Source organism: Engystomops pustulosus, chromosome 6 (genome assembly GCF_040894005.1).
Source record: "Engystomops pustulosus chromosome 6, aEngPut4.maternal, whole genome shotgun sequence".
Taxonomy (NCBI): Eukaryota; Metazoa; Chordata; class Amphibia; order Anura; family Leptodactylidae; genus Engystomops; species Engystomops pustulosus.
The window spans coordinates 181,926,393-181,952,649 of NC_092416.1; the positions used below are offsets into that span (position 1 = coordinate 181,926,393).

The window sequence follows — 26,257 nt, forward strand, 5'->3', positions numbered from 1 at the left end:
GTATATGGACACAGTGTGGCGGTATTCAGGCGCTGTATGGCTGTAGTATATGGACACAGTGTGGCGGTATTCAGGCGCTGTATGGCTGTAGTATATGGACACAGTTTGGTGGTATTCAGGGGCTGTATGGCTGTAGTATATGGACACAGTGTGGCGGTATTCAGGCGCTGTATGGCTGTAGTATATGGACACAGTGTGGCGGTATTCAGGCGCTGTATGGCTGTAGTATATGGACACAGTGTGGCGGTATTCATGCGCTGTATGGCTGTAGTATATGGACACCGTGTGGGGGTATTCAGGCGCTGTATGGCTGTAGTATATGGACACAGTGTGGCGGTTTTCAGGGGCTGTATGGCTTTAGTATATGGACACAGTTTGGTGGTATTCAGGGGCTGTATGGCTGTAGTATATGGACACAGTGTGGCGGTATTCATGTGCTGTATGGCTGTACTTTATATGGACACAGTGTGGCGGTATTCATGTGCTATATGATTGTAGTATATGGACACAGTGTGGCAGTATTCATGTGCTGTATGGCTGTAGTATATGGACACAGTTTGGTGGTATTCAGGGGCTGTATGGCTGTAATATATGGACACAGTGTGGCGGTATTCAGGGCCTGTATGGCTGTAGTATATGGACACAGTGTGGTGGTATTCAGGGGCTGTATGGCTGTAGTATATGGACACAGTGTGGCGGTATTCAGGCGCTGTATGGCTGTAGTATATGGACACAGTGTGGCGGTATTCAGGCGCTGTATGGCTGTAGTATATGGACACAGTGTGGCGGTATTCAGGCGCTGTATGGCTGTAGTATATGGGCACAGTGTGGCGGTATTCAGGCGCTGTATGGCTGTAGTATATGGACACAGTGTGGCGGTATTCAGGCGCTGTATGGCTGTAGTATATGGACACAGTTTGGTGGTATTCAGGGGCTGTATGGCTGTAGTATATGGACACAGTGTGGCGGTATTCAGGGGCTGTATGGCTGTAGTATATGGACACAGTGTGGCGGTATTCAGGGGCTGTATGGCTGTAGTACATGGACACAGTGTGGCGGTATTCATGTGCTGTATGGCTGTAGTACATGGACACAGTGTGGCGGTATTCAGGCGCTGTATGGCTGTAGTATATGGACACAGTGTGGTGGTATTCAGGCGCTGTATGGCTGTAGTATATGGACACAGTGTGGCGGTATTCAGGCGCTGTATGGCTGTAGTATATGGACACAGTGTGGCGGTATTCAGGCGCTGTATGGCTGTAGTATATGGACACAGTGTGGCGGTATTTAGGCGCTGTATGGCTGTAGTATATGGACACAGTGTGGCGGTATTCAGGCGCTGTATGGCTGTAGTATATGGACACAGTGTGGCGGTATTCAGGAGCTGCATGGCTGTAGTACATGGACACAGTGTGGTGGTATTCAGGCGCTGTACGGCTGTAGTATATGGACACAGTGTGGCGGTATTCATGTGTTATATGATTGTAGTATATGGACACAGTGTGGCAGTATTCATGTGCTGTATGGCTGTAGTATATGGACACAGTGTGGCAGTATTCATGTGCTGTATGGCTGTAGTATATGGACACAGTGTGGCGGTATTCAGGGGCTGTATGGCTGTAGTATATGGACACAGTGTGGCGGTATTCAGGCGCTGTATGGCTGTAGTATATGGACACAGTGTGGCGGTATTCAGGGGCTGTATGGCTGTAGTATATGGACACAGTGTGGCGGTATTCAGGCGCTGTATGGCTGTAGTATATGGACACAGTTTGGTGGTATTCAGGGGCTGTATGGCTGTAGTATATGGACACAGTGTGGCGGTATTCAGGGGCTGTATGGCTGTAGTACATGGACACAGTGTGGCGGTATTCAGGGGCTGTATGGCTGTAGTATATGGACACAGTGTGGCGGTATTCAGGTGCTGTATGGCTGTAGTATATGGACACAGTGTGGCGGTATTCAGGCGCTGTATGGCTGTAGTATATGGACACAGTGTGGTGGTATTCAGGCGCTGTATGGCTGTAGTATATGGACACAGTGTGGCGGTATTCAGGGGCTGTATGGCTGTAGTACATGGACACAGTGTGGCGGTATTCAGGCGCTGTACGGCTGTAGTATATGGGCACAGTGTGGCGGTATTCAGGCGCTGTACGGCTGTAGTATATGGACACAGTGTGGCGGTATTCAGGGGCTGTATGGCTGTAGTATATGGACACAGTGTGGCGGTATTCATGTGCTGTATGATTGTAGTATATGGACACAGTGTGGCGGTATTCATGTGCTGTATGATTGTAGTATATGGACACAGTGTGGCGGTATTCATGTGCTGTATGATTGTGGTATATGGACACAGTGTGGAGGTATTCAGGGGCTGTATGGCTGTAGTATATGGACACAGTGTGGCGGTATTCAGGGGCTGTATGGCTGTAGTATATGGACACAGTGTGGCGGTATTCAGGGGCTGTATGGCTGTAGTATATGGACACAGTGTGGTGGTATTCAGGCGCTGTATGGCTGTAGTATATGGACACAGTGTGGCGGTATTCAGGCGCTGTATGGCTGTAGTATATGGACACAGTGTGGTGGTATTCAGGGGCTGTATGGCTGTAGTATATGGACACAGTGTGGCGGTATTCAGGCGCTGTATGGCTGTAGTATATGGACACAATGTGGCGGTATTCAGGCGCTGTATGGCTGTAGTATATGGACACAGTGTGGCGGTATTCAGGGGCTGTACGGCTGTAGTATATGGACACAGTGTGGCGGTATTCAGGCGCTGTATGGCTGTAGTATATGGACACAGTGTGGCGGTATTCAGGCGCTGTATGGCTGTAGTATATGGACACAGTGTGGCTGTATTCAGGCGCTGTATGGCTGTAGTATATGGACACAGTGTGGCGGTATTCAGGCGCTGTATGGCTGTAGTATATGGACACAGTGTGGCGGTATTCAGGGGCTGTATGGCTGTAGTATATGGACACAGTGTGGCGGTATTCAGGGGCTGTATGGCTGTAGTATATGGACACAGTGTGGCGGTATTCAGGCGCTGTATGGCTGTAGTATATGGACACAGTGTGGCGGTATTCAGGCGCTGTATGGCTGTAGTATATGGACACAGTGTGGCGGTATTCAGGGGCTGTATGGCTGTAGTATATGGGCACAGTGTGGTGGTATTTGGGTGCTCTAGGACACGCTTATTTGGCTGCTTACACCCCTGTGTTGTCCCGGATCCTCCCCAGACTTGATTCCATAACATTTCGGGAGCTTGGTTGTGACCCGTGAGTGTAGTACGGACCCCTGGCCACGGTCTGGCGCTCAGTTTTGGTAGCGTGTGCGATCTCGGCAGCGGCTGCTTCCTCTGAGGACGGGGCCCCTGTGTGTATTTAGTTTTATCCTGACCCATCTGATCTCTGTGCAGCAGATGTTGACAATTACCAGAGAACAGAGGCGGCTCTGTGGTCGGCCGGCGCTGTCTGCCGCACGTGCGCCGGCTCAGGCTCAAGGCGGTAACTGCTTCCTGTCAGCACGGGACCCGCACACGGCTGCACCGTCACCCCGACAGCCTTCTAATATACAGGAAACAATGGACGCCACATTAACCCCTTCAGCCTGGGTAACTTCTGACTCATGAAACAGGAGCCTCAGGATGAACACCTCTGTGTATCCTTCCCCTAGAGGAAGCTGGGTGGTCTCCTCATAGCTGTTAGGAGACATCTTGGATGAAGCCACTTGACTTGTGAGGTTCAAAGGTCAACCAAAGCCTGAGGTCAAATGTCTCTGTTCTACGAGGTCGTCCACACTTAAAGGAGCGGGTCATTAGCAGCCGCTGTGTCATCCATCCTCATTGACTTTAATGACGGGTTACTTGTGAAACTTTATGGAGAACTTTTACCCTTGTCTCACATCGCATCCTAATCGGCTTCCAACTGCGCTGTCTGTGTACATGTCAGTATTTACTGCATTTCTAGTGTTATGTTCATGAAGCAGGAGGCCCAGGATGAGCAGCAGTGAAGACTTGCTGTACCATACTGAGCCTTACTATAGCGAAGAACCAGGGCTCCCCCTCCTATGTGCGTGACAAGTGATAAATCTGTCCTTCCTGTGCACAGAGTTGCCCCATAGTCTTATTTTGGGGTAAGGAAGTTTTTTCAGCTGTTTTGTCAAAAAGAGGAAGAATCGTCTCTACTGCGTTTTTTTTACTTAAATTACTTGATGATGGAAAGTCCCTCGCCGATAAATCCGGGGAGTCTCCACACATATTACTGTGGAACAGGACAGGCACACGCTGACACTTGGGGGCAGGACAGGGACACGCTGACACTTGGGGGCAGGACAGGGACACGCTGACACTTGGGGGACAGGACAGGGACACGCTGACACTTGGGGGACAGGACAGGGACACGCTGACACTTGGGGGGGGACAGGACAGGGACACGCTGACACTTGGGGGACAGGACAGGGACACGCTGACACTTGGGGGACAGGACAGGGACACGCTGACACTTGGGGGACAGGACAGGGACACGCTGACACTTGGGGGGACAGGACAGGGACACGCTGACACTTGGGGGACAGGACGGGGACACGCTGACACTTGGGGGACAGGACAGGGACACGCTGACACTTGGGGGGACAGGACAGGGACACGCTGACACTTGGGGGGACAGGACAGGGACACGCTGACACTTGGGGGACAGGACAGGGACACGCTGACACTTGGGGGACAGGACGGGGACACGCTGACACTTGGGGGGACAGGACGGGGACACGCTGACACTTGGGGGACAGGACAGGGACACGCTGACACTTGGGGGACAGGACGGGGACACGCTGACACTTGGGGGGACAGGACGGGGACACGCTGACACTTGGGGGACAGGACGGGGACACGCTGACACTTGGGGGGACAGGACAGGGACGCGCTGACACTTGGGGGACAGGACAGGGACACGCTGACACTTGGAGGACAGGACAGGGACACGCTGACACTTGGGGGACAGGACGGGGACACGCTGACACTTGGGGGACTGGACGGGGACACGCTGACACTTGGGGGACAGGACGGGGACACGCTGACACTTGGGGGGGACAGGACAGGGACACGCTGACACTTGGGGGACAGGACAGGGACACGCTGACACTTGGGGGGACAGGACAGGGACACGCTGACACTTGGGGGGGGGCAGGACAGGGACGCGCTGACACTTGGGGGACAGGACAGGGACACGCTGACACTTGGGGGGGGCAGGACAGGGACACGCTGACACTTGGGGGGGGCAGGACAGGGACACGCTGACACTTGGGGGGGACAGGACAGGGACACGCTGACACTTGGGGGGACAGGACAGGGACACGCTGACACTTGGGGGACAGGGACACGCTGACACTTGGGGGGACAGGACAGGGACACGCCGACACTTGGGGGGACAGGACAGGGACACGCCGACACTTGAGGACAGAAGGTTTATGACTAGTGCAGAATCTGATGATATTTTATAAGAAGCAGATCATGTAAAACCTTGACCTTAGAAGAAGGAAATGGAGAAATGAACTGGGCAGGACATTGGATGACTTTGAGAGGCCTCAGGGCTTAAGCACCATAGTAAGACATAAGGCCCCATGATAGTTGGGTCATATACATGTTTAGGGGCTCTTTATAAGGATGGAACCTCCTTTGTCCATCTTGTTCCCCTTGTGCCATTACCATTTGATCCCCAGGACTCCTAGTGGCATTGGTGGGCAACTCACAGGTGCATGGAGATTAGTCCTAGTGTTATAGGAGACCCTACAGATCTTTGAAGTCCAACCTACAGCTTTGTGGTCTTCATGTGAGAAGTCTAATCGGAAGGCACCTTATGGGCCCCAGCAAATTTATGTTTGTGTAAATTCCCAGAAGAAATAAAGGACGCCAGAGGAAAAGAAGTTTATGAAGCACCTTGTGAGGGACACCAAGAGTGGGACACCCCTCCAACATGAATGGGTGCACCAAATACTAGGTTCCGAGGTCCACCAAAGACTAAATGAAGAGGTACGACATACACGATGCCAAGTGAAGGTCCATCATCTTCACAAAGAGTTAAACTGATGAACAGACAAAAAAAAGTTACAACAAAGATTAAACTCAAAAGAACAGCAAAGACTCAATCAAAATGTCCACCACTCTAAAGATCACACAAAGACCACATCAAGGCATAAGCCAAGGACTACATCAAGATGTCCACCAAGAGCCACACCATGAAGTCCACCACCTTAAAGATCACACAAAGAGTTTAACCAAAGACCACTTCAAGTGATAAGCCAACAAATAAACCAAGATGTTCACCATGAGCTACACCAAGATGTCCACCATGAGCTACACCAAGATGTCCACCATGGGCTACACCAAGATGTCCACCTTGAGCTACACCAAGATGTCCACCATGGACTACACCAAGATGTCCACCTTGAGCTACACCAAGATGTCCACCTTGAGCTACACCAAGATGTCCACCATGGACTACACCAAGATGTCCACCGTGAGCTACACCAAGATGTTCACCGTGAGCTACACCAAGATGTCCACCGTGGGCTACACCAAGATGTCCACCGTGGGCTACACCAAGATGTCCACCGTGGGCTACACCAAGATGTCCACCGTGGGCTACACCAAGATGTCCACCGTGGGCTACACCAAGATGTCCACCGTGGGCTACACCAAGATGTCCACCGTGGGCTACACCAAGATGTCCACCGTGGGCTACACCAAGATGTCCACCGTGGGCTACACCAAGATGTCCACCGTGGGCTACACCAAGATGTCCACCGTGGGCTACACCAAGATGTCCACCGTGGGCTACACCAAGATGTCCACCGTGGGCTACACCAAGATGTCCACCGTGGGCTACACCAAGATGTCCACCGTGGGCTACACCAAGATGTCCACCGTGGGCTACACCAAGATGTCCACCGTGGGCTACACCAAGATGTCCACCGTGGGCTACACCAAGATGTCCACCGTGGGCTACACCAAGATGTCCACCGTGGGCTACACCAAGATGTCCACCGTGGGCTACACCAAGATGTCCACCGTGGGCTACACCAAGACACTACAACAGCTACACCAAGACTTCCACCAAGGGCTACATCAAGATACTACACCAAGATGTCCACCATGGGCTACACCAAGATGTCCACCGTGGGCTACACCAAGATGCCCACCGTGGGCTACACCAAGACACTACAACAGCTACACCAAGACTTCCACCAAGGGCTACATCAAGATACTACACCAAGATGTCCACCATGGGCTACACCAAGATGTCCACCATGGGCGACACCAAGATGTCCACCATGGGCGACACCAAGATGCTATACCAAGATGTCCACCATGGGCTACACCAAGATGCTATACCAAGATGTCCACCATGGGCTACACCAAGATGCTATACCAAGATGTCCACCATGGGCTACACCAAGATGCTATACCAAGATGTCCACCATGGGCTACACCAAGATGCTATACCAAGATGTCCACCAACAGCTACACCAAGACGTCCACCAAGGGCTACATCAAGATACTATACCAAGATGTACACTAAGGGCTACTCCAAGATGTCCACCATTCCAAAGACCATGCACAGAGATCCACCAAGGGATAAATCATGCCGTTTAGTGCCCCAAAAGTATCACTTATTGTGTGACGTGTTCCTGCCCTCAGTTTCTATACATTGGTGACTTGGCACAGTCCGGGAGGGGTGAGGAGAGGAGGGCGAGCGGGCGGCGGGCAGTGCGGAGCAGGAATTACTCACAGCTCTATAAATAAGTCCCTGCAATTCCTTCTCTAACAGAACTACACTTGTTCTCCGAGGGGCCAAGTGTGACGGCGTGTGCAAGGGTTAAACCCCCCAGCCCCAGACATGACCCCTCACAGGTACCACAGGGGACACCGCAACGTATGGAGAACATGTCATCTATATTCTACCAGATATCATGTGTGATACTGCCTGCTCAGCTGTGTATCTAATCCTGTCCTGTGTGATACTGCCTGCTGAGCTGTGTATCTAATCCTATCCTGTGTGATACTGTCTGCTGAGCTGTGTATCTAATCCTGTCCTGTGTGATACTGCCTGCTGAGCTTTGTATCTAATCCTGTCCTGTGTGATACTGACTGCTGAGCTGTGTATCTAATCCTATCCTGTGTGATACTGACTGCTGAGCTGTGTATCTAATCCTATCCTGTGTGATACAGTCTGCTGAGCTGTGTATCTAATCCTGTCCTGTGTGATACTGACTGCTGAGCTGTGTATCTAATCCTATCCTGTGTGATACTGACTGCTGAGCTGTGTATCTAATCCTATCCTGTGTGATACTGACTGCTGAGCTGTGTATCTAATCCTATCCTGTGTGATACTGACTACTGAGCTGTGTATCTAATCCTGTCCTGTGTGATACTGACTGCTGAGCTGTGTATCTAATCCTATCCTGTGTGATACTGACTGCTGAGCTGTGTATCTAATCCTATCCTGTGTGATACTGACTGCTGAGCTGTGTATCTAATCCTATCCTGTGTGATACTGACTACTGAGCTGTGTATCTAATCCTATCATGTGTGATACTGACTGCTGAGCTGTGTATCTAATCCTGTCCTGTGTGATACTGACTGCTGAGCTGTGTATCTAATCCTATCCTGTGTGATACAGTCTGCTGAGCTGTGTATCTAATCCTATCCTGTGTGATACTGACTGCTGAGCTGTGTATCTAATCCTATCCTGTGTGATACAGTCTGCTGAGCTGTGTATCTAATCCTATCCTGTGTGATACTGCCTGCTGAGCTGTGTATCTAATCCTATCATGTGTGATACTGCCTGCTGAGCTGTGTATCTAATCCTATCCTGTGTGATACTGCCTGCTGAGCTGTGTATCTAATCCTATCCTGTGTGATACTGACTGCTGAGCTGTGTATCTAATCCTATGATGTGTGATACAGTCTGCTGAGCTGTGTATCTAATCCTATGATGTGTGATACTGACTACTGAGCTGTGTATCTAATCCTATCCTGTGTGATACTGACTGCTGAGCTGTGTATCTAATCCTATGATGTGTGATACAGTCTGCTGAGCTGTGTATCTAATCCTATGATGTGTGATACTGACTGCTGAGCTGTGTATCTAATCCTATCCTGTGTGATACTGACTGCTGAGCTGTGTATCTAATCCTATCCTGTGTGATACTGACTACTGAGCTGTGTATCTAATCCTATCATGTGTGATACTGACTGCTGAGCTGTGTATCTAACCCTGTCCTGTGTGATACTGACTGCTGAGCTGTGTATCTAATCCTATCCTGTGTGATACTGACTGCTGAGCTGTGTATCTAATCTTATCCTGTGTGATACAGTCTGCTGAGCTGTGTATCTAATCCTGTCCTGTGTGATACTGCCTGCTGAGCTGTGTATCTAATCCTGTCCTGTGTGATACTGACTGCTGAGCTGTGTATCTAATCCTATCCTGTGTGATACTGACTGCTGAGCTGTGTATCTAATCCTATCCTGTGTGATACTGACTGCTGAGCTGTGTATCTAATCCTATCCTGTGTGATACTGACTACTGAGCTGTGTATCTAATCCTATCATGTGTGATACTGACTGCTGAGCTGTGTATCTAATCCTGTCCTGTGTGATACTGACTGCTGAGCTGTGTATCTAATCCTATCCTGTGTGATACAGTCTGCTGAGCTGTGTATCTAATACTATCCTGTGTGATACTGTCTGCTGAGCAGTGTATCTAATCCTATCCTGTGTGATACAGTCTGTTGAGCTGTGTATCTAATCCTATCCTGTGTGATACTGACTGCTGAGCTGTGTATCTAATCCTATCCTGTGTGATACTGACTGCTGAGCTGTGTATCTAATCCTATCCTGTGTGATACAGTCTGCTGAGCTGTGTATCTAATCCTATCCTGTGTGATACTGCCTGCTGAGCTGTGTATCTAATCCTATCATGTGTGATACTGCCTGCTGAGCTGTGTATCTAATCCTATCCTGTGTGATACTGCCTGCTGAGCTGTGTATCTAATCCTATCCTGTGTGATACTGACTGCTGAGCTGTGTATCTAATCCTATGATGTGTGATACAGTCTGCTGAGCTGTGTATCTAATCCTATGATGTGTGATACTGACTACTGAGCTGTGTATCTAATCCTATCCTGTGTGATACTGACTGCTGAGCTGTGTATCTAATCCTATGATGTGTGATACAGTCTGCTGAGCTGTGTATCTAATCCTATGATGTGTGATACTGACTGCTGAGCTGTGTATCTAATCCTATCCTGTGTGATACTGACTGCTGAGCTGTGTATCTAATCCTATCCTGTGTGATACTGACTACTGAGCTGTGTATCTAATCCTATCATGTGTGATACTGACTGCTGAGCTGTGTATCTAACCCTGTCCTGTGTGATACTGACTGCTGAGCTGTGTATCTAATCCTATCCTGTGTGATACTGACTGCTGAGCTGTGTATCTAATCTTATCCTGTGTGATACAGTCTGCTGAGCTGTGTATCTAATCCTATCCTGTGTGATACTGCCTGCTGAGCTGTGTATCTAATCCTATCCTGTGTGATACTGACTGCTGAGCTGTGTATCTAATCTTATCCTGTGTGATAGTCTGCTGAGCTGTGTATCTAATCCTATCCTGTGTGATACTGCCTGCTGAGCTGTGTATCTAATCCTATCCTGTGTGATACTGCCTGCTGAGCTGTGTATCTAATCCTATCCTGTGTGATACTGACTGCTGAGCTGTGTATCTAATCCTATCCTGTGTGATACTTACTGCTGAGCTGTGTATCTAATCCTCTCCTGTGTGATACTGCTGAGCTGTGTATCTAATCCTCTCCTGTGTGATAGTCTGCTGAGCTGTGTATCTAATCCTATCCTGTGTGATACTGACTACTGAGCTGTGTATCTAATCCTATCCTGTGTGATACTGACTGCTGAGCTGTGTATCTAATCCTATCCTGTGTGATACTGACTACTGAGCTGTGTATCTAATCCTATCCTGTGTGATACTGGCTGCTGAACTGTGTATCTAATCCTATCCTGTGTGATACAGTCTGCTGAGCTGTGTATCTAATCCTATCCTGTGTGATACTGGCTGCTGAACTGTGTATCTAATCCTACCCTGTGTGATACTGACTGCTGAGCTGTGTATCTAATCCTATCCTGTGTGATACTGACTGCTGAGCTGTGTATCTAATCCTATCCTGTGTGATACAGTCTGCTGAGCCGTGTATCTAATACCATCCTGTGTGATACTGACTGCTGAGCTGTGTATCTAATCCAATCCTGTGTGATACAGTCTGCTGAGCCGTGTATCTAATACCATCCTGTGTGATACTGACTGCTGAGCTGTGTATCTAATCCTATCCTGTGTGATAGTGACTGCTGAGCAGTGTATCTAATCCAATCCTGTGTGATACTGACTGCTGAGCTGTGTATCTAATCCTATCCTGTGTGATACTGACTGCTGAGCTGTGTATCTAATCCTATCCTGTGTGATACAGTCTGCTGAGCTGTGTATCTAATCCTATCCTGTGTGATACTGACTGCTGAGCAGTGTATCTAATCCAATCCTGTGTGATACTGACTGCTGAGCTGTGTATCTAATCCTATCCTGTGTGATACAGTCTGCTGAGCTGTGTATCTAATCCTATCCTGTGTGATACAGTCTGCTGAGCTGTGTATCTAATCCTATCCTGTGTGATACTGACTGCTGAGCTGTGTATCTAATCCTATCCTGTGTGATACTGTCTGCTGAGCTGTGTATTTAGGCCTATCATGAGTGATACAGTCTGTATGACAATAGCCCTTGAGGATTCTGGGAGTATGGATGATGTTTGTGGGGGTGCGGTGCCTGGATCCTCTGGTTCCGGTCCAGTTGTGCTCTGACCCTCTGGAGTGTATTCCAGGCTCCGCCATTGTGAAAGTGAAAGCGGAGGATGGAGCGGATGCGCGGGGGGCGCTATATCTGCCATCACCACAAGGAGAACTTCCTGCACGCACGACAATGGGCTCTGCTGCGGCCGCCGCTGCGTTAACCCTTTATGGTCATATTGTAGCGATTCGGGGAAGTTCTCTGTATTATATACATGGCGCCATTTACCTGTACGGTGTCACATGTGGCCCGTATGGGGAGTGTAACGGAACCAGTGTCTTGTAATAGCACTAGCTAGTATGCCCCCTATGTATGAATCGTTCCATCCAGTGAAACCCACCCATATGGTGCCAGGCATCGGGTGGTCTTCCTGTGCAAAGTCAGCCATAGATTGGACTACACGGTGCCGGTCATAGAGTGGTCTATATACACGGTGCCAGTCATAGAGTGGTCTATATACACGGTGCCGGTCATAGAGTGGTCTATATACACGGTGCCGGTCATAGAGTGGTCTATATACACGGTGCCGGTCATAGAGTGGTCTATATACACGGTGCCGGTCATAGAGTGGTCTATATACACGGTGCCGGTCATAGAGTGGTCTATATACACGGTGCCGGTCATAGAGTGGTCTATATACACGGTGCCGGTCATAGAGTGGTCTATATACACGGTGCCGGTCATAGAGTGGTCTATATACACGGTGCCGGTCATAGAGTGGTCTATATACACGGTGCCGGTCATAGAGTGGTCTATATACACGGTGCCGGTCATAGAGTGGTCTATATACACGGTGCCGGTCATAGAGTGGTCTATATACACGGTGCCGGTCATAGAGTGGTCTATATACACGGTGCCAGTCATAGAGTGGTCTATATACACGGTGCCGGTCATAGAGTGGTCTATATACACGGTGCCAGTCATAGAGTGGTCTATATACACGGTGCCGGTCATAGAGTGGTCTATATACACGGTGCCAGTCATAGAGTGGTCTATATACACGGTGCCGGTCATAGAGTGGTCTATATACACGGTGCCGGTCATAGAGTGGTCTATATACACGGTGCCGGTCATAGAGTGGTCTATATACACGGTGCCGGTCATAGAGTGGTCTATATACACGGTGCCGGTCATAGAGTGGTCTATATACACGGTGCCGGTCATAGAGTGGACTCCTGTAATACTCTGTGCTGCTGACCACGCTGCTCTTTGTATAAAAACATTCTCCTTAAACCCTCTGTTCTGCGATAATATCTGGGCCTGGAATCTCATGACGTGAAGCGTAGGGTGTGACAAAGTGTCATGAACTAAGATGAGAATCTTCTGTGCCGTTTCCTGTATTAAACTGACTCCTCCATCTATACACATAGAAGAGTCACGCGCTGATCATCTTCTCCTACATCCGGCTCGGTGGTTTCTAATTAATTTTAATTTCCTTTCAAAAGTTTTTTGATTGACAAGGTCTTCCCACCCCCATGATGAATTTCCAACCACTGTCTTAAAGGGGTTTCTTCTAGCTCACACATCCTCTAAGGTTTCCCTTTAAGGTAATTTAATGGTAGAGCACTTATGAGGCCCCCCTCCTATTATAATCATTCTGATAAAATAGGGCTCTCTACCCCAGAGAACAGAAATTCAATAAAACTATTTGAAGTTTATTCATTTCCACAGGCACAGATAATTTCTGTTCCTCATGGGTGGGTCTAGAAATAAGACCGCCCACATTCACCCTTCACTTAGATAAAGTATACAGGGGTTCAGAGAAATCTACTAATTGTGTCTTTCCTCTACAATGAAGAGAATAAATATAAAGTATTTATGGTTCTCCTTGGTGCTACCTGTTCCGCATGGGTGGGCCATTCAAAGAGGCCGCCCACATTCAGACCTTTTCTGCATTCATTTTGTCTAGAACAACCTTGTAAACCTCTCTGTAATTTTAGAGGTATCATAATGTTTAAACTGGGATCTGCATATTGGGGAAATTCCAAAATCTAAGGAACCCCAGGAACACATTCATATCATTAGAGTATTACTTGTGTTTCTTAGCTAATTCCTGTTCCGCAGCGGTGTGCCTATTTATGACACTGCCAAATTCAGCTTTGCTTTACTTTGTTGACTATGCTACTCCCACACTCTTACACACTCCTGTTCTACAACGCAAGAGCATTTTAAAGGGGTTTACTGGAACTTGAAAAACATGGTTGCTCCTCATGGGCGGGTTTAGTAGTAGAACCTCCCACATTCAACTTTTCCCAGTCTTTTTTTTTTTTTAAAAAAGGATGTACCGGCCAGATTTTTAAAGTTTCCATTTTGGCCTTAGTTCTGGACCTGGATGTATATTTTTTCACCTTACTCCCGTGCATACTTTTTGGGGGGTAAGGAATTAGAACCGCAACCATTTTTAGGTCGTCCCAAAAAGTTATGTATCACTCCACGTAGTATATTTATCCGTCAGCCACATGCCCTGTATGAGCCCCGGTCACGTAGCTGTAGTAAACTACTACCAGGCGCCTGACCGATGCAAGTTTTCTTCTGACCGAAGCAGAAACTGTTGTTCTTTTCCCTCACCCAAAAACATCTCCTTACACAATTTGTGTTTTCCGGCTTTTGCTGATTCGGCAGTGACTCAGTGCTGTTGGCTAAGAGCTGAACTTTTCATTTCTTGCAAGGCGGCATGACCGAGAAACCCCAAAAAAAACAAACAACTCTTGCAGAAAACCAATGTCTAAATCTACTTATTAAAGGGATCCCCAAGTTTTATGGGGCTCTGTCGATGTATAATGAATAGTTCTGCAACATTCTAACAGACTTTGTATTTCAAGATCTCTGCTTGCTGTTGGTGAAAACTCAGGATCCACCTATGCAAGATAAAAATATGGAATATTTTGGAAGGAAGGTTACGCCCCTGAGGTTCTCAAAACTGCCTATTAGTACTCCATCAACCATTGTGTGCTCCAGAAGTCATCTTGAACAATGACAGCTGTATTCCGGATTATCCGGAGTGTATAAAGTTCTGGACAAGTACCAGATCAAACGAGTCTAGATTATCAGATGAGTACCGCCTATGAGGAACAAATCATTGCCTTTAAGTGCTCAATTGTCTAGTGTTTGCTCCAGTGATCGCTCCAGTGATCACCATTGATGATGAGATTTTTATTCAATATTCTGTAGTGTATAAAAATCTGGACTGGTGCCATATCAGCAGATTCTAGATTATCGGATCCGATTCTTAATTATCCGAATTTTAAAGTAACGCCCACGAGGATCTCATAATTGCCTAGTATCGCTACAGTGTCTGATTTTGAGCTGTAGGGATCATCTAGGAATATGAGAATTTTATTTCAATTTAATTGGAGTATAAGGAGGTCCGGCCAGATATCAGATTCTGAATTATCAGACAGACAAGGTAACGCCCACGAGGATCTCACATTGCCGATCAGTGCTGATTTGTCTAGTGTTTACTCTGGATTTCTTCTTTGATGATAAGAGTTGTAATTCAAATTATCCGGAGTGTGTAAAGATCTGGTGAGGTGGCAGATTATCAGAATGATGCTGAGAGTTGTAGTCCGGATCGTTGGATTTGCTTCTCTATACTTCCCGGCTTACAGTGATGTGTGACGTCTGCGCATTGTGAAACCAGCGCTGGTACGTAGGACGGGTGACTGGGTGATACAGGAAGGATATGGGTCAGGTCTGAGGTACGGGAAGAGCAGTAATGACTACACGCGGACGCACCGCACCACGCGCCAGGCAATCTGCGGTCACTGCGGAGGAAATGTGCAACACCTGACACCCATTACAGGGGGGTTTCCGCTGGCATGATGTATTCAGAGAGGTGGAGAGCCCCTTTAAATCAAGTGTCTGGGGGAGAGGTTTAGACAGCTCGCAGTAAGAGTACTAGATATTGTACTGTCCTGGGATCAGTGAATAACTTGTAACGTGGGGACCCCCGATAGGCAGATGCTTCCTCTTCCGGAGTTTATTGCGGAGAACTCCCATAATATTTATCCATTATACACCGAACAAGAGGGGGGTCCCAGCCGCTGGGACTGAGAATGTGGGGTCCCGAGTACAGAGTGGTCCTGCAAGGTCCCCAGTACAGAGTGATCCTGCGGGATACCGAGTACAGAGTGGTCCTGCGAGGTCCCCAGTAATGTGTCTGCCTACGGGGTCCCATGTACGCGGCCATCCTATGGGCCCCTGAGTCCACCTCCATTTCTGGGGATTTGGGGAAAGTGTGTGACGCAGCGATTGTGCCCCGTGGCTTCCCCCCCCCCAGTGTCGTGCCTGCTATACATTACCCAGGATGCCCTGCTCACATGACACCGTGTCCCTAATTGATTCTGTGATGACATCATTAGCGCTCAGTCACCAGAGGGAGAAGCGCTGGTTCTGTCACACTCATCTTAATGGAGCAGCCGGCCACATGACAGCCGGACCCCCGGGGCAGGACGCTGCGGTACAGAACACAGCGGAGCATGTCATTGGCTCATGACTCCCTCATTACCCAACGTGGATGTTAATAATTTTACTAAATTTCCTCTCCTGATGTTGACGATTAAATCTGATTGTCGGGAGCCAAGATTTCCTCATTTTCGGCGTCTCAGGGGGTCCCTGATCCTGGCTCCGCACTTCAGAAACTTTCTTATTGACTTCAGACTGGATCTCTTGTGTCGCACGGCGCCCCGCGGTGGCGCAGGACCGATCCTGCAGGGTGGGCTCGGGCACGGGGGTCTGCAATCAATTCCTGTAGACTCGGGATATGGCGGCCAACTGTGCGTGGGGTCACGTCTGGATTAGGATGAGACAGAAAGATTCTCCGACAGGAATGGGTGGCTGGTGTATGTATAGTGGGACATATGGCGGCACAGCAGGGCCAGGGTCCGGGGGGCAGGTATCAGTGATCAATTATACGTTCCATATAGTGCACGAGTAATACCGCCATACACTCTGAAAAGTGACCAGATAACATCACCAGACGGTGCACTAATACTCCCATACAGTGCTCAGATATGGTTATACTATGTGGTTTTATTAATAACCAAGTTTTATCGTATTCCGCGTTGTTAGTTTGAGGTAGTGCATTCCAGAGAATAGGTGCAGCTCCGGAGAAGTCCTGGAGACCCCAGTGGGGGGGGGGGTTGAATTAAGAAGGAAATTGATCTTAGAAGTATTGAAGTATGAATACCATCTCACAGTATATAAATAATACCGTCATATGGTGTCCTTTCTTTACAATGTTCTTTACCGTTCTCAGACTGTGCACAGATAATAGTCCAATATTGTGATCAAATATCCGTCCCAAACTGTGCCATATGCACAGCACCTAACATTGAATGAATAATACTGCCATGTGGTGCTGATGAATACCACCATACGGTGTCCTAGTAACACACAGAGCAACAATGAGACAACACTGCCATACCATCTCACACTGTGTAAATAATACCGCCATATGGTGCTCATGAATACTACTATATGGTGTCCTAGTAACACACAGAGCAATGATGAGATAACATTGCCAGACTGTGTGCACAAATAATACTGCCATACCATCTCACACTATGTAAATAATACCGCCATATGGTATCAAGCAGTGGTAGATCTAGTGAGTATCCTCTGGCAGGAGCCGCGCTGACGCCCGCAGTTACATGTCGGGGTCATTTTTGGGTGGAGTCTCCCTTTTACGTTTTGGATGTTTGGCAGAAAAAGTTTTCCAAAAGTTTTCGGGAGAGATGCAGCGCTATGAACTGTGTGCCGGTCCCACGGGGAGGACTGCGCCACCTTTAAGGGGGGGGGGGGGGGTCAAATACCATAAGTCTAGTAATGAAAGGGAGAAAACATAAAAAAAATTCCAGTTTTCTTAACCCTGAGACAACAGTCTCTTTATGGTGGGATCCGGATACGACCCCCCCTCCCCCTGCAGAGCGGCGAGGGAGACCCCTGACAGACGCAGCCGTGTGCGGAGCCTGACACCCTACAATAAACCAGACCCTGTTATTCCTCAGACCTGGGGGGCGCCGCTCAGGATTACACTAATCTAAATTCACAAAATATTTGGCAGCAGCAACGATCCAATCACGGAGACCCCTGAATTTTTATTGTATTGCATCACATAACTGATGGAAATACCAGGCACGGCCTGTGGACGGGTGGGGGGCGCTGTGTCTTATTAACTAATGGCCAAGAACTTTATAGAGTGGACCATATAGAGAGATGTGTAATCAGACCGCCGTGTGTGGTGTTAGTAGCAGCAGGACTGTGATATAAGGATTTATATTACAGGTTTGTAGCTTCTCTAAGTGCATTAAGGGCTCTCTCCTCACACTGCTGTGCTCTCTGCAGCCAGTCTTAGCTATTGTATTCTGGGTTATCATACATTACCAGCTGAAATGTAAAAAAAATTGGTTTTATATATCAGGATTGTAGCTTGTCCCATCCTCACACTGCTGTGCTCCTCGCTCTCTGCATTGAACTTTTCCACAGCCCCCTCCACTCTTAGTGAATATTGTAGTATTCAACCAGAAGCTGTCTGTAGTTTTCAGTCAAAGCAGGATAAAGGGGCTGTGAAAGAGCTCAATGCACAGAGCACAGCAGTGTGAGGACACACCCCCAGTGCACTTGGAGAAGTTACAATCGAGGAATATAAATCCATATATCACAGTCCTGCTGCTACTAACAACATACACAAAGGTCGGATTACACATCTCTCCAGAGACGATGCATAACAATGGCTGCACAGAGCACAGCAGTGTGAGGACATGAAGAAGCTACAATCCTGGAATATAAATATATGGTATATAATATTACAGTCCTGCTGCTACTAACAACATACACAAAGGTATCATTACACATATATCCCAGGACAATAGCTGATGCAGGCACAGAGAGAACAGGGCACAGCAGTGTGAGGACATGCCCCCAATACAGTTCTGTGATTAAAAAAAAAAATTACACATTTCACAGTTCTGCTGCTACTATTATCATGCTCAAAGTTGCTATGATAACCCGAGGACTTAAAGGATGAGTACTCCATCACTTCACAAGGCTGGAGCGCCCCTTTTAGTAACGTAACAATAATACATCCATACTGGTCCCTGTAGCTCATCTCCTTGTGATTGGCTCCTGTGTGTGAGCCCTGAGAAGTAATGGCGCCCCCTCTGCCCCTCCCCCCTGACATGATTTATGACTCTCGGCAGAGACGTGTTTATTTGTGGTCCCGTGTCACTATAATTGTCGCCTGGTAATTATAATGTAACATTATCGGGGGCCGCGGCTCTGCTCAGTGTCAGCTGCCGGGGGGGGGGGGGGGGGGGGCCGTGTTTATCCTCAGAGCGGGGACATCCATCTTCTCTCGTGGCTCTGAATTATTTTAAAGGTTTTTGCGCTCCCTTCCCCCTGCGCCCCCCCCCCCCTATCTACAATTTGTGGGTAGTTAAAGGGTAACTCCACCTAAAAGGCAAAAAGTTCACATCAGACAGAGGTCAGTTCCTATACAGGACTGTAGTCTGACTATCCCTGGTGATCGGGGGCACCCGAAGGGAGACTCCCACCCCTATACTGCACCTCGTACCTCACCCCCCTTTTTTAAAGGGGTTGAATATAAGGAATTCCCTTTAATTAGAGGCCGACTCTCATTGGCTAGTAGAGAGAGTGACTTTATAGTAACTGATGATCCAGTGTGTGACATCACCACAATAATCAGTGACATCATAAGTGGGAGCTGAGCTGTCACCCTAGCAGTGAATGACATCACAGCAGCGAGTGACATCATCATACTAATAAGTGAGGGCATAGCCCTGGCCGTGGTCAGTGAATGACATCAGAGCAATCGGTGACATCACCCATAATAAGTGCCATCACGTAAGACGTGAATGACATCAGAGCAGAGTGTGACATCATACTAAGTGAGGGCATAGTCATCAAAGCCCTGAGTGACCTCACAAGAATGAATGACATCACAGTAATTAGAACAGTGAGTGACATCACAGTAATTAGCTGTGACATCATAGCTGGCAGTTTCTAGGTTTCCCTCTTAGGATTGGATTGTGGCTCCATACATGTTACATAAGATGTTGTTCGTCTACATACGGTTGAGATTATGACATCATCAATGATTATGATACAGCATCACCCCCCCCCCCCCGGGAAACGTAGGGGCCCAAATAAGCCCCGCACCCCCTACACTGCCGGCTATAGATGACATCTCGTCATGAAGAAGCAATGAGCGATGTGCCTTCCCCTTCCCGGCAGCCTCCTGACGCTGTGTAGACGGCCTTGTTGTCCTTTGATCTTCTGGGACCCCTGGCCCGGCTCCAGCGCAGAGCGGTGACTGTCGGGGGGGGGGGGGGATTTCCCCCCACATATAAATATGTATTTCCTGGCTCGCGTCTGTCTCTGCTTCAGATGTGTGATGGCAGCTGGGAGATGATCTCTCCGGGTCATTGTCTTGATGTCTTGTTTTCTCCACAAGGCGCTGACAATTCGGGATCATCTCGTGGTGACAAATACTTCAGTCATGGAGGAGGATTTCCTCGAGTGGCCATTACTAATGCGAGTAATGAGTTAGAGACTTAGGTTTTTTGGCTTTTCTTGTAGTCTAGTCTACTACGACCCAGTACATGGTCACCAGTTGTCCCCACGTCACTCGAAATTCAGGCTACAAGCCATAAGGTTCTGTAGAACTTGTCCAGATGGACTTGACTTCCTCGTGAAGACCACCCATCCGCTCCATCCATCACTACAGACTACAGCCTGGAGATGTCTTTTCCTTGGGCTACATTATGGTTGTCTCCTTAGATCCCACCTAGATAGTCACCTTAGTGTCGTGCCTACAGTTATAGTAGTGAAGGACCTGCATCCCTTGTTGTAGGACCACCCCAACAAGTTCAAACCTTAAGGACCCCCCTACCTTTGATTACAGACCAAATGTCCAGGTCAAACCTTCGTCATGCCAGCTGGCCATTTTCTTCGAGAAGACCTCCTTCCTAGTAGACCAAGTTTTTAGGCAACTTTTGGTGGCTATCTCAAGAAGGTCTAATTCTCAGAAGAAGACTCCCTACTTCAAACTTGTCACATATGTCATATGTAGCAGACATTACCAAAATTAACCGGAGACGAGAACATCACTGGCAGTGGCACCCCCTTATCCAGACCCAAGACTGATTGTTCCATATGGCCATCATCTTAGAGGAGACCACCCTCGTAGAGCACCAGTATTCCAGATACTTTCTATGTGGTCATATTACATCTGTGAGGGTCCTGGAGATGAGGACATCACTGGCACCATCTTACCTTGACCAGATTTCTATTCCAACATTCATTGGGTCCACTGGCAATGATCCTACCGGAGACCATCCTCGTAGAGGACCACTTTTCGATGATATTTTTGGTGGTCATCTCAATGACATTTAACCCTTGGAAAATGACTCTTCTATCGATAAGCTTAATCTTTACTTGAAGGATTTTTCCACTTTTGTAGAAGACCACTATTTGAGGCAGTTGGAGTCATCACAAGTAGGTTTCTTTCTTGAAGGATGACTCTGCCGTCGATTAGTTCTTACTTAAAAGATTTCTCCACTTTGCAAACTTCTTTAAAACTCCGTTATGTATGATATATTTGAGAGGCTTGGAGACAAAATGACCACCTACTCTTTTTATGCCTCTTGGCCATCGTCTTTGAGAAGGCCATCCTCGTAGAAGACCACTATTCCAGTAATTTGAGGGTGGCCATCTCAAAGAAATGTAATTCTCAGACAATGGGGCAGATTTACTTACCCGGTCCCGGCGCGATCCCGCTGCGCGTTGTCTGGTGAGGATTCGGGTCCGGCGCGATTCACTAAGACCGTGCTTCCGAGTTCCTTCCTGTGTCGCTGCTGCGCTGAGGTCCGCTGGAGTTCACCTTCTTCTTCCTGGTGCATGTAAGTGCTGATCTTGCGACGCATTTCCTTTTTTAAATTACGCGGTTTGTCCGAATCCGTCGGTTGTCCAACGACCACACCCCCCGATTGCAAGCCGGCGCCGATGCACCAAAATCCGATCATGTGCGCCAAAAACCGGGAGCAATTCAGTGCAAAACGGAAATATTCAGGAAACCCGACAGAATCGCGGTCCGCGGACCCTAAGCAAATGTGCCCCAGTGACTCAATTCATTCAGTCTGGACTTCACTTCTGGAAAGACCCGGAGTCCTTGGTTCTGGAGACAAGAACATCACGAGCATTGTGACCACCTCAGACAAGATATTTGGTGACAGGTTGTGCCTGCCAGATGGCATCTTCTGAGAAGACCACCTTAGGAGACTACTACTCAAGGAGTCATCCCAAATAGGTTTCCTTCTCGAAAAATGATACGTTGCGGCTTTCTCTGTCTTGTAAAGTCTATTACACATGACAAGTGTGAAGGTCCTGGGGACGGGTCCATCCTGGCCGAGCTTTATGACTTGACTCTCGGGGGACGTGTTCCTACTATGGTGGCTTTTGACCATAATCTCACAGTCAACTCAGTGACCCGTCGTGAAGGTCCTACAGAGACATCTAAACATGACTGATGTGTATGGACAGGGGTAATGGTCCCGGCCAATTAGTAGCTGGCACTAAGGGACCCGGGGACACAAACACTGGGAGCCAAGGTCATGACCCTGACATTCGCATTACACATAGTATGATTGTTATGTCAGGGGGGAGGGGTTTAGGGGATTGTGGGGGGTCACTACTTCCTCCCTACCCCCCCCATCCCAAGGAGTAATTAACCCCTCAGAGAATGGGGCCACACACAAAAGTGATGAACATTAAAATAGAGATATTAGTAAACACGTCCCAGACTTTATCCCCACAGCTGCAGCTCTCGTTACAGTGTCTCACCGACCGAAACACAGCAACAGCATCACATGTGTCTCGTTGTGAACATTGTAGCAAACCTTCTGCTGTGTGCACAGGACTGGGTCAGGGTTTGCCTGCAGCCAGCGGGTAATTAATGATGATGTGAGAGAAGCCTGAGAATAGGTGGTGATACATTGTGGCTGCTCCTGGGTGGTTACATTGTATCTAAACTTAGAGAAGTCAATGTCACCGCCGTTCCCACTGCTGGGGTTTTACTTGGACGCACAGTTTTGCCGTCTGTCTGTGAATGAAGGCTTTGTCCTGAGGCGTGTGACCCGAGACCAGGTCCTCCAACACTCGTCACATTGTCCTCCCATAGTCCTATCCTGTAATGTCACTACTCCACCACGTATGTGTCACACTGTCCTCCATATCATAGGATGCCCAGGTTATACCGGCTGTACATATATCATTATATACAGGAGATCCCCAGGTTATACCGGCTGTACATATATCATTATATACAGGAGATCCCCAGGTTATACCGGCTGTACATATATCATTATATACAGGAGATCCCCAGGTTATACCGGCTGTACATATATCATTATATACAGGAGATCCCCAGGTTATACCGGCTGTACATATATCATTATATACAGGAGATCCCCAGGTTATACCAGCTGTACATATATCATTATATACAGGAGATCCCCAGGTTATACCGGCTGTACATATATCATTATATACAGGAGATCCCCAGGTTATACCGGCTGTACATATATCATTATATACAGGAGATCCCCAGGTTATACCGGCTGTACATATATCATTATATACAGGAGATCCCCAGGTTATACCGGCTGTACATATATCATTATATACAGGAGATCTCCAGGTTATACCGGCTGTACATATATCATTATATACAGGAGATCCCCAGGTTATACCAGCTGTACATATATCATTATATACAGGAGATCCCCAGGTTATACCGGCTGTACATATATCATTATATACAGGAGATCCCCAGGTTATACCGGCTGTACATATATCATTATATACAGGAGATCTCCAGGTTATACCGGCTGTACATATATCATTATATACAGGAGATCCCCAGGTTATACCAGCTGTACATATATCATTATATACAGGAGATCCCCAGGTTATACCGGCTGTATATATATCATTATATACAGGAGATCCCCAGGTTATACCGGCTGTACATATATCATTATATACAGGAGATCCCCAGGTTATACCGGCTGTACATATATCATTATATACAGGAGATCCCCAGGTTATACCGGCTGTATATATATCATTATATACAGGAGATCCCCAGGTTATACCGGCTGTACATATATCATTATATACAGGAGATCCCCAGGTTATAGCGGCTGTACATATATCATTATATACAGGAGATCCCCAGGTTATACCGGCTGTACATATATCATTATATACAGGAGATCCCCAGGTTATACCGGCTGTACATATATCATTATATACAGGAGATCCCCAGGTTATACCAGCTGTACATATATCATTATATACAGGAGATCTCCAGGTTATACCGGCTGTACATATATCATTATATACAGGGGATCCCCAGGTTATACCGGCTGTACATATATCATTATATACAGGAGATCCCCAGGTTATACCGGCTGTACATATATCATTATATACAGGAGATCCCCAGGTTATACCGGCTGTACATATATCATTATATACAGGAGATCCCCAGGTTATACAGCTGTACATATATCATTATATACAGGAGATCCCCAGGTTATACCGGCTGTACATATATCATTATATACAGGAGATCCCCAGGTTATACCGGCTGTACATATATCATTATATACAGGAGATCCCCAGGTTATACCGGCTGTACATATATCATTATATACAGGAGATCCCCAGGTTATACCGGCTGTACATATATCATTATATACAGGAGATCCCCAAGTTATACCGGCTGTACATATATCATTATATACAGGAGATCCCCAGGTTATACCGGCTGTACATATATCATTATATACAGGAGATCCCCAGGTTATAGCGGCTGTACATATACCATTATATACAGGAGATCCCCAGGTTATAGCGGCTGTACATATATCATTATATACAGGAGATCCCCAGGTTATACCGGCTGTACATATATCATTATATACAGGAGATCCCCAGGTTATAGCGGCTGTACATATATCATTATATACAGGAGATCCCCAGGTTATACCGGCTGTACATATATCATTATATGCAGGAGATCCCCAGGTTATACCGGCTGTACATATATCATTATATACAGGAGATCCCCAGGTTATAGCGGCTGTACATATATCATTATATACAGGAGATCCCCAGGTTATAGCGGCTGTACATATATCATTATATACAGGAGATCCCCAGGTTATACCGGCTGTACATATATCATTATATACAGGAGATCCCCAGGTTATACCGGCTGTACATATATCATTATATACAGGAGATCCCCAGGTTATAGCGGCTGTACATATATCATTATATACAGGAGATCCCCAGGTTATAGCGGCTGTACATATATCATTATATACAGGAGATCCCCAGGTTATACCGGCTGTACATATATCATTATATACAGGAGATCCCCAGGTTATACCGGCTGTACATATATCATTATATACAGGAGATCCCCAGGTTATACCGGCTGTACATATATCATTATATACAGGAGATCCCCAGGTTATACCGGCTGTACATATATCATTATATACAGGAGATCCCCAGGTTATACCGGCTGTACATATATCATTATATACAGGGGATACCCAGGTTATACCGGCTGTACATATATCATTATATACAGGAGATCCCCAGGTTATACCGGCTGTACATATATCATTATATACAGGAGATCCCCAGGTTATACCGGCTGTACATATATCATTATATACAGGAGATCCCCAGGTTATACCGGCTGTACATATATCATTATATACAGGAGATCTCCAGGTTATACCGGCTGTACATATATCATTATATACAGGAGATCCCCAGGTTATACCGGCTGTACATATATCATTATATACAGGAGATCCCCAGGTTATACCGGCTGTACATATATCATTATATACAGGAGATCCCCAGGTTATACCGGCTGTACATATATCATTATATACAGGAGATCCCCAGGTTATACCGGCTGTACATATATCATTATATACAGGAGATCCCCAGGTTATAGCGGCTGTACATATATCATTATATACAGGAGATCCCCAGGTTATAGCGGCTGTACATATATCATTATATACAGGAGATCCCCAGGTTATACCAGCAGTACATATATCATTATATACAGGAGATCCCCAGGTTATACCGGCTGTACATATATCATTATATACAGGAGATCCCCAGGTTATACCGGCTGTAAATATATCATTATATACAGGAGATCCCCAGGTTATACCAGCTGTACATATATCATTATATACAGGAGATCCCCAGGTTATAGCGGCTGTACAT

At 47.3% G+C, this 26,257-nt stretch overlaps 1 protein-coding gene across 3 annotated transcripts in view; it reads left to right on the forward strand.

Moving 5' to 3' along the window:
• Nucleotides 1–26,257, forward strand: part of B3GNTL1 (UDP-GlcNAc:betaGal beta-1,3-N-acetylglucosaminyltransferase like 1) — a 189,492-nt gene that overhangs the window by 66,398 nt on the left and 96,837 nt on the right. The window contains exon 1 of one of the 3 annotated variants that reach the window (XM_072112659.1): nucleotides 3,542–3,616. The exons of the other annotated variants lie outside the window; for them this stretch is intronic. Within the exon in view, the coding sequence (XP_071968760.1) occupies nucleotides 3,587–3,616 (30 nt within the window). The 5' untranslated portion in view covers nucleotides 3,542–3,586. Of the gene's footprint in view, nucleotides 1–3,541; nucleotides 3,617–26,257 lie in introns of those variants that run through there. 3 annotated transcript variants of the gene reach the window in all.